Raw genomic sequence first — 13,222 nt, 5'->3', positions numbered from 1 at the left:
CAAATGCATGGCTGAAAGCATAGGTGACATTGTAAGCATTGGATTGCAGCTCCTCTGGAAGCCAGGCTAAGGAAATAGATGTGGAGGAGGATGCAAGACAGGTTCAGAATAAATTGGTGATGATAAGACAATTAGATACAAAATTAGTCCTACTTTAGCAAAGAAAACATATAAATACATTGCAAAAGGCAAAGCACATTATAAAGAAATATGTTTGGTTAACTTAGGGTTCAGGTAAATTTACTAGGTTATCACTTAACCCCCCCCCAAAAAACCTTTTGCCTTCAGAAGCCCAAGTGTTGTGCTAGAAGTGATCGACAGGCATCGTGTTGGACTCAGTGGTGTGACTTCTCGCCTACAGATTTTTTAAATGCACATTTATGGTAGGAATGTGGCATTGCACCTCAGCCCAAAGGAGCTCTGCTTGAGCAGATACAATTTTTGTGCCTCGTATTGCACATGTTATCCCACTATGAGCCAAGAGCATTGGCAGACTGAAGCACAAAAGACAAAAGCAATTCTAGAAAAACATGCCAAAACACTGAGTTACTGCTCCAAAAATATTTATTAAGCAAAGCTGTGACATTTTAACGTTGCCATCACTTCATATAATATATGATGAAGATGATGAACGAATAAGTCAGAGCATATTAGCTGTGCTTAAAAAGCACATTTTTCTGAAACTGACATTAGCTGCATTTTTTTAATTTGTTTGTTTTTCATGTGTTTGCATGAGCAAGTAAACTGAGAGTATTTTCAGAGCTTTATATACCCTTTCTAGTGGTTGAATTAAAGATGCATGACTTGATTTGGGCTAGTGGGGACAGAACTCTGAAGTGTTAGCAAACAATTTTTTACATACCCGCAGAAAATGAGCAACATAAGCATTCAGAATTGTGTTAATGCCAGTAATTTAATTCAGTCTTAATATAGAAAGATAATCATTAGTGGAACTTTAAGGTATTGTATGTTTGCAGTAACTGTAGAATGACTGCAGTCGTAGTAGAAAGCCAGTGGGGTAACATTTAATGTAACAGACACATCCTGGCAGTGTGTAGATTAGTTTGGGAATTCAGCTCTGTGTCCAGTGGACATTGTTAATGAATATGAAACCTTAGGGCTGAGATGTACTTGGCTGGAGTACAGTACAGTAGGTACTGCAGTACAATGCTGGACACATGCAAAAGTATTATACAAGCCCTGCTGTTTCCTGCGTGACCTCTCCAATACTGCTGCAATAATGCATCTGTGGCTACATTTATTAAAATCTGGAAATCTGCATGACAATTATCATCCAGTGAAGAACGGGATACAGATATTAGATTTCTACTGCAGGACATATGGATATGATGGACTTTCTGTACAAGTTGAGTCTTTGAATAGGGTTAAAAAGACCTTTACAGCAATCTTGTGGTGCAGAAAAAAGCAAGTTGCTGATTTGAAAAGGACTCTGTAATTTCTACCAAAGCAATTTGTTTCATACGAAAGAGGGCAATGACCTAATATGAGCTTATAATATCTTCGCGAACATAGGAAATTGGAGATTGGGAGTCCAGCAGAGCAGAAATATTCAAGAAACCAACACAGTATTGTGTATCGTGTTCAGTGTATGGTGTTTATACTCATGGTGGACCACAGCTAATCATATCATCAGTCATATCACCTACACCTCATGAAAATGATATACAAATGTTATGAATAATTATACTGTGTGTATACAGTATTATGTGTACTTGAAAGATATACTATAAATCATGACTGTTTACAGTAATTGTGTCCTTTTGGACATACTGCTCATGATTTTAGATCGTTACTAGCAGTGTCTAACATGATCAAGTAAAATCTACATATTTAACAAAAAGTGTCTCATTCCTGTGAACTGAAAACTTGGAAACCACCAGGACTGGAAGTATACATACCTGGCGGAGGTTGCGTGTCACTCGAACATCATGCCAGACGTTGTCATTGAACTTCCCACTGGCAGGTTCCACCAGGGCCTCGAAAGCACCAGAGCCCAGGTTGATGACCAGCCACAGAGCACCATTCCTCAGGGACAGGTTGACATAGTCTGCTGACTTCCCTGTATGAAGCAGCAGGCCGTTCCTCTGCAGGGTACGGAAGGACAGCGTGATCTCATCCAAACTGCTCTGAATGGGCGTCAGGGTCAGGTTGTAGCTGAAGAACTCATTGCCTTTGAAGGTGGCCACTGACTCCTCCTGCCCTAAGGTGGGAGAAGAATCTTGTTAGATTATGCTTTCAGTCTTCAGGCTCAAGTTTGACTTATTAAATGCACAGTATGCTCACTACTCTAGTGACATGTTGAGCTAGAGTAAGGCTTTGGTGAGTGAAACAAGACTAAAAGGAGCGGGAAGTACACAGTACAATATTCTTCAACAAGTATTTCACTATTACCAAAACTGACTTAAATCATACATATATGTATTTGTGGTTCTCTCTTCTCCAAAGTTTGCTGTATATGCTTAAGGAAGAGTGTATTGTCAATATCTCAAAACATGATTCTGTGTGTAGTTTTCACTTTAAAGAATACAGCTGGTGGTAATCATGGTATAGAAAAGTTCTTCCTCCAACCTTCTTCCACATTCCAACTAAATATTGTGCAGCCAACCGTCACTTCTGTCCTTGGTTATGGAGGTATTTTGTATTGTCATGCTGCCCCATCATAGTATCATAGTGCATTATGTTTTATCAAAAATTTCAAATGTTGTACATATCTGTATCACAGGGTTAGTTGGGCTTCCTTACAGTGAAAATAAATAACTATCTCATGTTATTCTTCTATAAAGCTTTACTGCTGAAGTTTCCAAACTAGCTCACATCTCTTCTCTCATTTAAATCTACAGTACACAATCAAGCAACTGTAGATATCCCTCATGGTTACACTAATGTTGGCAGAACTGGTTTCAGATATAACGAATCTTTTAAATGGAATGAACTGCAAACTTCCTTAAAACTAGTCTTACATTACTCTTTTTAAAACCTTATTATCTAATGTTTTTATGATTCTTGTAAATGTATCTGTAAATTGTGTAGATGTGTTGTTCTCTCTCTCTCTCTCTCTCTACATATATATATATATATTCTTCTTCTTACTGTCAACAAATGAAAATACCAAAACCAACAATAACTTGTTCCACCTAACAAGCATTCTCTGTGTAACCAAAGCTTAATATAGCTTATTTCTCTGTTCATTAAACCTACATTGTTGTAACAAAACTATTAAAAACACATAAATGAGCTGCATGGTAGCTGAGAATAGTCAGGAACCAATGCACTATTTACTCCTGTATGAATAAAGTTTGCTGAAAGCTACATTACACAACTGTTTTCAGAAGTTATTTTGCCTTTAAAATTAAAATAAAAATAAAAATAAATATTGGTGACCTGTTTTCAAAGATTTAAAATTCCAGTGGGAGAAAATTGCCTTTGGGCAGAGCACCACAGGCAAGGTGGGGAAAGCCAGAAAGTATTGACAGACTAACCTGGTGTTGGTTTTGGCCTTTTCTTGCAATTTGTTGACAAAAAGAAATTAATAGAATAATGTTGGCCTTATCCTTTATTCAACAACAACATTTTTAAAATGTCAATATAAATGTGTCAGGCTTGGCTAAACAGATAATCTACGATCCTTGTAGACACATGTCCATTGAGTGAATATACATGTTAGTGTACAGTCGAACAATTTCCCCAACTGTTCCAGCTTTAACCGAAGCAGATGGAAGATGTTAGTCTTTGTCTGTTTCATTTCTTGGAGCTCCAAATGTTAGCAAACATAACTTCTCACAAGCTGCACTAAGAACCCTATCAATGCAGCTGTAGGGTCAAAACATCTCAGCACATACTATACATTTTTTAAATTATTGCACCTTATTGAAAATAATGATTGATTTGTTTGGGTTTTTGACAGGTATTACCAAAGACAGCATGTACAATTGTTATCTTTGTAAGACTGATGTGAGATTTTAAATAAATTAATAAATCAAAACTATGTAGATACATAAACAGATACAGATAGACAATTAGATAGATAGATAGATAGATAGACAGAAAGATAGATAGATAGATAGATAGATAGATAGATAGATAGATAGATAGATAGATAGATAGATAGATAGATAGATAGATAGATAGATAGATAGATTTACTCAAGGGCCATTACATACATGAAAACACATCTATAAACACTACCAACTTCAATGCCTTATAAAAAATAGTTTTGTAAAATCAAAACTATTAAGGAGCAACTTATAAATCTTGAGACTTTATTCAAATGTGATGATGTGAAAAAACCTGGTTGTAGACAGCAAACTGTTGAAACTGAACCCAGACACCACAGCAGTTAAAGCTCGTCCCGCTTTGTCTGAAAAGTTGTTTCAGGGTTGTAACATTTGACATTAAACCACTGTTTTATAGTGAAGTACAAGAATAATGTTAAATATTGTAAAAAACAGTTCTTGAAATCACGAGTTGGCTGTTTCAAGCCAGTATAAACACTCCTTAGCTTGTTTTACAAGATGCTGCTTCAAAGCTACTGAGCAAGCTGTTTCAAGCTAGAGGGATAAGCTGACCCTTAAGCCTATATTTGTTTCTACAGTAAATGTCGGCTTCTGAACTCTGAGACCAATTTAAGCCAGTAGGATCAGTTGTCCTATTAATCTCTATTGTTTCAGCAGTAGGTGTAACAAAGGAGAGGCCTGCACTGTAAATAGTTTAATACTCTTTTTCTCTTTTCGGTCTACATGAAAGAAAGAGAAAAAAGGCATTTCGTGAAGCTGGTCAGCATGCAGCAGGGGAAAAAAGTAAAACAAGATGGCAATCACAGTACTCCAGAAAAAAGAAACGCCAGAAAAAAACAGAATTTGAAAACTGGGTGAGAAAACATTGGTGCATTTTGAGCTCAGACCCCGACATTAAGATTAAGATATTGTTATAGCAGGAACACCAACACATTTTCTCTCTTCTATTCCTGATGGCAATTACTATATAACTTCACCTTTAAGTGCTTTTTTTTTTAGTCACCCTCATTCTGGTAAAGAGCTCAGAGTTAAAGGTCTCATTATATGTAATAACAAAAAATCTTATTCATATGATCAAATGCCCATGTGGCTTTGCCTACAATATATTGTAAAGGCTCAGCACTAAAGTTCTAAAATTGAACAGAGAAGCAGCAAAAAATAAATAATGTGCAATCCATTAAAACACAATTTATCCACTTTAAGATACAGCTGTATGTTTCTGCACCTAGACAGAAACTGAGAGACATTCTTCTTACAAGAGAGGCTTTTATACATGCTGATTTGGAACCTTTCATGTGATTGAAACATTTCCTTAAAAAGAGAAAAAGAGAATTAAAGTATTTATTTGGAGCCTAACAGTGTGCAGAAAGTTATCATTTTTGCCTTGCAGTGAAACATTTGCTTGGATATGCGAACATTTGGTCCCTCTTCAGCAGTGTACTTACTCAACTTCTGAGCAGACAGCAGCTTGTTAAGCTACTATTTTTTAGCCTAAATGTGAAATTCGGCATTTGACTGAAATTGTAGGTGAAATACAAGGTCACCCATAAAGTTGGAATACGTTTGTATTTTCTATTTATACAGTACACATCAGTAATCACCTTTGACCAAGTGCAATGAGATTGATCAATACAATTTTGAGAATATATACACTTTATCTATCAAGAATAAATCACATTGTCACAATCATTTCATGAGAAGAAGTAAAACATATTTTTTTTCCAACTTTATGGGCGACCGTGTATAAACGTCTTTTTAAGACAGAAATTAAGTGATTATGTGACACCAGAAGTATTCCGTCTTAATTTAGTCATTAAAACAATTTATCAATAAATCAATCTAATAACATCTTGGAAAGGCTTCCTCATTAAAGATCAGTCTAAATAACAAGAGGATTTGCATCATATCCTGTGTAATCTCCACAAACACCATTTTATAATTCCCAGCTTTTTATGCAGCAGATGAACCTGAAGCCTTTTTGAAGGTCTTTGAGGGATCAATGGAAGTGTGTGGGTGGCTGGGAGAGCAGTAGGCCATATCTCTGCTTTCCTGCTTTCTTAGGAGGTGGTCCATTGTCTGCAACTACAATGTTTACCGGCTTGTGAAGAAGGATACTGGTGTTTGCCCTGACACTAGATAGACTCGGGCACTAACTCACCAAAGACACTGGCTGAAGTCAGAAATGTGCACCTAAGAGATGCTGATGGGGATGTTTAGCATTTTATTTATGGATTTTCAAACAAACAAAAAAACAAAAATTCTAGGGATAACATGTTAAAGTGAAAACACTTATTTCAAACATGGTCCCAAAAAAGGTACCTTGTACCTTGGCTGCTGCTATAAGACCATCCCTACATGCAAATGGCTGTCTACACTGGCAAAAAAAGGCTCAACAGAATACATTGGTACCAACAATGTCTACATGTTTCTCCTGCCCCTGTGCCCATGTCTAAATAACATGTGTCGAGAGCTGTACATTAGCTGATAACTGACACAGCATGAGCACATTAAACACTGTAGAGAAAGAGGGTTTTGATATCAGGTGGGAAGGCATCGCCTCCTACTACTTGCTATTAGCCCACCTGTTCCAGTCTCTGTTACAATTACACTATGCTGCAGTGGCTGCACCACATGAAAACTGCCAACATGTGGATTGCTCATTAATATTAAGCTTTACAGCTGATTAATTTCAAAGTGGTCCATAAGCCTGGGGCACAGATGGCAGTTGCTGACTTCGTCTCTGCTGCTCTGGGGCCGTGTAGTCAGTTTTCGGCTGGATGCACCGCAACCTAAATCAGGCAGTGTGGGCATGTGGGTGTCAGAGCAGCAGTTGACCATTGGTCTGGAGGCAGGGAGATACATAAGCACTCTAGGTGGTCAGCGAGCCACACCTGCCCATGGATAATCTCGCTATATACAATATATCTGTGTGCCTCAGCACAGACCAGCAAATAATTTGGGAACCGAAGAACACACATAATTTCCTGAAGCATGCAAAAATCTGTTAATTCATTTATAGGCTATGGGCCTCTTCCCAGAGAGGGACAACAGTGGTGTGTATTTGATTTCAAATAATTTGTGGCCAAATAAATAACGACCAAATCAGAACACTCTCTAGAGTATGTCCTATGGCTAAAAGCTGGAGCGCTGTCAAAGTTAATAACACATGTTTGTTATGAAATTAAATGTTGTAATAAAACTTGTCTCATGTATATCCCATGCAGTCAGATGTACAGTGCTTTGTTACCTACTGTAGCTGTGCTACGCCTGAGTATTGCTCGGAGGGTTATATCTGTAAATCTTCTTTCCACAATCAATTACCAAGTTCTTCTTCTTATTGATGCATGAAATGGAGCAATTACATTTAGGCCTCATTTCATGACAAATCACACTGTGGTTGGCCTTTAGGACACAGTTACTGTGTGAATCATTAACTATTTGATACAGAAGTGTTATTCTAATACAGCAGTCATGTTCATCTTTTTACAGTTGAAGCAGCAGCTTACAGTATATCTGACAGTATTGTTCTGTCTGCATAGTGCAATGAGTCAATTTAGAAGCTTAAATTGAACATTATGTTTTGGCCTTGAAAAGATTGATAAATGCTTTTGTTTGTCTCAAAGCGTGTAACCACAGAACCACAGGCATGTACCACCTCAAGCTGCATCATTTACGGCAGGTAAAAAACTCAGGTATACTTTGAAGTATTGGCTCGAGCCCTTTCATCTCATGTAAATTACTTCATTAGGGGCTGGGCAATATATTGATATTATATATAGTGATATATGATATGGCATAAGTGTTGTCTTTTCCTGGTTTTAACAGCTGCATTACTGCAAATTGATGTTGTAATAAGACTGTTCTATAATTTGTCCTTACCCACTTAGTCATTATATCCATATTATGATCCCTACAATATTGTTGCAATATTGATATTGAGATGTTTGGTTGAACATTTGATTTTGTCCATATCACCCAGCCCTCACTTCAATATTAGTGTAATCAGTTTAACACCAGAAAATGTACACGAGATCACCCAGCTGGAAAACACTGATTTTCACAGATTTTTTAATCACTGCCAATGCAAAAACATATATGTATATACATGTCTATGTATGTGTATGTATGTATGTATGTGTATATATGTATATGTATATACATATATATATGAATATACATACAAAAATAAATAAATACACACACACACACACACACACACACATATATATATATATATTTAGTTGAACCTTAACTTGAAACTAAAGAAATGTAGTCTCTAATACAGTGGCTATAACAAAAACAAAAAAAATATGCTTTTTGTGTCAGATCAGTAATTTCATCCAAAATGTGCAGGATGTTTATCTTTTTAAAAATGTAACCAAGAGATTATTTAATCTCTTGAAAATAACATTTTGCCGATGACAAAAATGGAAAAATGAAGACTCGAGCATTGTATTATACTGTCAGAGATGGTCATAAAGCAAAGTCTATATGTTTAGAGGCAACGCTGATTGCCATAGAGACAGGATGGTGAATTGTATCTGAATCTCACAGCACGTGGCAGAAAACACAAAGTATAAATAACACTAATCTTGTGTTAGTTAATGCTACCCATACTATTCTTTCAAAATACACTTTTTGTTTAATGTCTGTATGTTTTACCATCAGCACGGGATGAATGTTTTTCTGCAATGTTTTACATCACAGTACTTTGGTTTCACTGTAATGCACTCTTCTCCAGCAAGCTCACTTAACTGATTTCAGTTTAGGCAGCTTGCAGAATGATATATATTAGCCTTGTGTCCATCCCTTTTATTCTGAAAAAGGAACAGGACTTTAAAGTAGCATTCACTGGAAAAAAAACTCCCTGTGTAAAACACTACTTCCATCAGTAGATAGAAATCTTTGTTCTTGAGTCTGTGCTCATGCAGTATGTACAGTATATTCAATACATTAGCACTAATTACTGCAATTTAAAAACCATTTGAAGGCAATATCATTTACAACCCATCAATGATCATAACCAGCAAAAAAGATCAGAATTATGAGGTCAGTAATACATTTTAACTGCATGAAAATCAAAATTGTGTACATAATGGCAAAAGGAATTCCTCTGTTCATGTATGCTTCTGATGATTTCAACAGGAAAAATCAATGAGTTGCTTTCTGTGCGGACCTGGGAGACATCTTTGACACGAGACACCTTCATTTTTTATACTTGACATCGGTTTATTCCCTTTGAAAATACCATGAAACCAAACCGAAGAGATGCTACAGTATGAGCATAGGTGCATTACCTTGGTGAAAAACTGCAGAGGTCAAAGGTGATGTTCCAGTAGCTCAGTCAGTGGTCAGGACAAGGGTTTGACGGACAAAAATTGAGTGAGTAGTGGCATAACATGACAGGAAGCAAAAATGAATAGGCAAGTATATGAGAAAAGAGGAGAGGAAATATTAGTGCAGCACAGTCAACTAAAATGATTTCAGGGGAAGGGAAATGTTGTGATCTGGTGGGCTGGCAAGGAAAAGCAAACCAATAGACCCCATACCTTGGCGGTTTAACATCAGGTGCGCCAGACCTTGAGGGAAAGAACAGAAAAAAGGATACGAAAAACAGGATATTCATAAAGAGGTTTGGGAAAACAAAAGCATTGTCACAATGTTGGACTGCAGTTTGTGACAGACATCCTGGGGTAGGTACGGATGTCAAAGTTCAAACTAAAATATAAAAGGGAAATCAAACTAAAAACGGACAGACATCTCAAGGGAGGAGAGGGAAGGCAAGGAAAGAAAAAAAAACATCTTGATTGGTGCAACCCCCTCAGTTGCTCACAAAGATGCTTTTTTTCCAAATGGAACACATACTGTATGTTTACTTGATGCAGACAGCGTTTGAAATGTATCAGATAGGTTATACATAAAACCTGCTCTCCATTGCAAGAGTTACATGTTGTAACACGACTGCCGTTCTATGATCTCTTAAAGCACGTCCACCCCGATATGTACTGATATTTGCATGGAAGTGCTCAGCCATTCCAAATGAGCCTATTTAACTTTCTATATGGCTGTGTTTTATAAGAGGGCAGCAGTTACACCACTCCTTACCCACTAGATCTTAGGTGTCTATCACTGTATTTCACACAGGATTTAACATCGGCTCAACAGGTTTACAGTGTGAAGCCTGGGAAACTCAACTGTTATAGTAGACATCATGCAACCATAATGTGACGGGTCAGCCAGCAATGATCTGCCACATCTAATCTTGTAATTCCAGAAAAAAAACTGTGACCGAGCTGGGACCTGATCCTGCGCTGCAGTAAAGCTTAACTGACAGTTAGGCTTGGGAGGTATCACAGCATAAAAGTATGCCAGGGTATTTAGTAATCCCTACAGTACGATTGTCAATACCGTCAACATTTTTTTATGAGTTTATGACTGAACATAGTTTGCGAGGAGCCCCTGAAGGCAGCATGAAATCCCCCCTTCGACCACAAAGTTGGTTGCCATGGCAGAGTGTCGCTGTCTGTATTTTCGCAGGTTGAATCCGCAGTAAGTGAAGAATGCAGAAGATGTAATTCAAAGTTTCTAACTTCGCTATAAACCTATGACAAAATATGAATTATTCTTGTGTTTTTATGATTGTGGTGAATGAAACTTGCAAGATTTCTCTTTCTTTGAACTGATATTCATCTTGTAGCATTCAGTAATTTCGTTCCTTACATTTATTCAGCTGTTTCTCTGCTGTGGTACCTGATGAACAGGTAAGACTAATGTTCATTGTTTGCTGTCTTAAGTTTTGTCTTGTAACTTATCTCTAATTTACCTAAGCGCTCATATTCATCATGTATTTTCTGCACTGCAGGCGGTTTGTGGGTCAGGTCTAGTTCTTGTGGTTGACTTATATTTGCGGGTCAGGCGGATTGGCTTTCATAAGGGGTATTTAAAAACCCTGATCTGCGCAACAGTGCTAGAGAATACTGTACATGCTACAATGAGTCCTATCGCCAGCAACGATTTATGTTTTTTTTTTACGCAAATACCGTCATATTTCTGTTTACCTCGGTAAAATGTCGAAAGGTATGAAAAACTGGATACCGCCCAAGCATTGCCTACAGACTGTAAAACAACTTAACGCCAGTCAGCCAAAGGGGGAAAAAAAACCCCATCCCACCTCCATCTTCTTTCACAGGGCAGAGGGGTGAGCCCAATGCAACGCCTGAAGTGTTCAACACAGGGGATAAATGGGATAAATTAGCCAACACATACAGGACTCAATGGTGTAACACTCCTACACAATGAAACAAACAGTATACTCGAAACCAAATGTAACATGGCAAACTCATGGTCTGCTAATATTTACAGTATTGGGATACTTACTGTTTCAGATCCCAGACCTGTCTGTTAAATGGGATCAGCACCAGAAAAAACAGGCTTGCAAGTCATATTGGATATGATATGATTTGCAAGTTCCTCAAAGCAAAAACAAACAGCAACCTATAAATCACATGATATTGCAGAGCAATTGCAAGTGACTGTGTATAAAAGTCCAGCTGGTCGGCAAGAATGCAATGCGGTGATCAAAGCCAAATTTGATTTTAGTTTGTTGTTCAACACCCGCTTAAGTCTTTCACTCCTACATCTATGTCGTGTGCTTAGCAGAGGCGCAGGGAAACACACACAGATACCTCAATAGGTCAGCCTGGCAGAGATCATATGGATACTTCACCTGCTTTTCTTGCCAGAAAGGAGATGGGCATTGTCACAATGCAACACTTCTGCTGAGCACATGAGCTCCACTGTGTCAGCCAACACCAAACAGCTCTCATCAGTTCATCAGCACTCCTAAGAATCTCATAAAAGAAGTCACTCTCTCACAGTTCCAGTCCCAGTTCAGTCATTAGGTAAAACCTCTTGAAGTGGCGGGTCGCTGTTGCACAAATCTTTTCCACATGTTCCACTGAACAAGGCTGTTCATGCTGCCGATTACCCACGGCTGTGTCTCTGCCTGCCAACACGAAGGCTTCTGATACACTGATCAACCTCTGCCTAAAGAAGATTCACCTACAACCCTGTCCAGATACTGTAGCAGACAAAGAGCTGCTGTATGCTCCCCCACAGTGGCTGTGCATTGCACATGACAAGCCAACATATGCACTAGGCATACAAAATGCCCACTCTCCTTTCTCTCATCACCCCTCAGTTAATCTTATTCTCTCCAGAGGTGCTAAGATTAGACTGGACTGGAGCTTAAGCATCATCTTCCTTTGGTATCTGTATCCCCTACCAATCTCCTCAGGTATGAAGAAAAATGACATGACAGGGGCAAGAAAGGGCTACGAAGAAAAGTGTATTCATCATTAAAGCAGATATAGTGAAACCAACTCGTGTCAGGTTGTAAACCGCCTCTGAGTAAGGCAACAGGATGAATATCTGCCCCTATCTGTGAATCATGTACAGCACCCCATCACCCAAAATGTGAGGGGTAATCTTGGCCATAAAGCTGAGGGCTAGCACTTTGACAAGTCTTACTCCTTTCTCTGGTGAAGTCTGTGGCACTAGAGATCGGAACTTTAACCAAAAGATGTTACAGCAACGATGACTTGACACACTTCCAGATTTGTTCGAGCCCTGGAGTGAAGAAAACTGACCTACATCCTTGACTGACGGAGACTAATGCTGGTGACCAAAAGAAGACCAGAACATCACTTTACTTGAGTATGTAGTCACTTGAGAAATTAAAGAAAGGTGGATGAGGAGTGGTGTATTGTATAGGGGCAGCCACCCATTGAATATGCTTATCCTACTTGAGCCTTACATTCAAATATCAGTGTGTGGAAATGCAGAGATAAATGGTTTAAACTGGTAGACTCCCATTAGCAAGGGGATGCCAGTATGAAAATAAACCACCCTTCCTACCAGTAATCTACTAGTTTTCTATTTTTAAATAAAAGGCAACCTAAACAGCTAATAGAAGCTTATTGTATTAAAATATTAACGTATTGCTTTTAAGGATCCTTTTGATTTAGCTTCTAGCCTCATTATAGCACTATATTTCAGTGTATTAAAAGTAAATGAAAGACGATCATTTCAGTCACCCTTTGTTCAATTGATCGTGTCATTTTTTTCTGACACTCCCAAAGGAGTGTGAGCAGCAATCATTTATTAGTGATGTGTTTATTGTGGATACA

General features: G+C 38.1%; 1 protein-coding gene across 1 annotated transcript in view; it reads right to left on the bottom strand.

Moving 5' to 3' along the window:
• Positions 1 to 13,222, bottom strand: part of nrxn2a (neurexin 2a) — a 93,747-nt gene that overhangs the window by 74,640 nt on the left and 5,885 nt on the right. The window contains exons 3-4 of the mRNA XM_062432629.1: positions 9,584 to 9,613; positions 1,920 to 2,221 (exon numbers count right to left, since the gene is read on the bottom strand). Coding sequence (XP_062288613.1) covers positions 1,920 to 2,221; positions 9,584 to 9,613 — 332 coding nt within the window. The remainder of the gene's footprint in view (positions 1 to 1,919; positions 2,222 to 9,583; positions 9,614 to 13,222) is intronic.

The sequence above is a fragment of the Scomber scombrus genome, chromosome 14 (assembly GCF_963691925.1).
Source record: "Scomber scombrus chromosome 14, fScoSco1.1, whole genome shotgun sequence".
NCBI classification, from domain to species: domain Eukaryota; kingdom Metazoa; phylum Chordata; class Actinopteri; order Scombriformes; family Scombridae; genus Scomber; species Scomber scombrus.
Note: the sequence above shows the minus strand (reverse complement) of the source record. Positions and strands in the feature narration are given on the sequence as shown.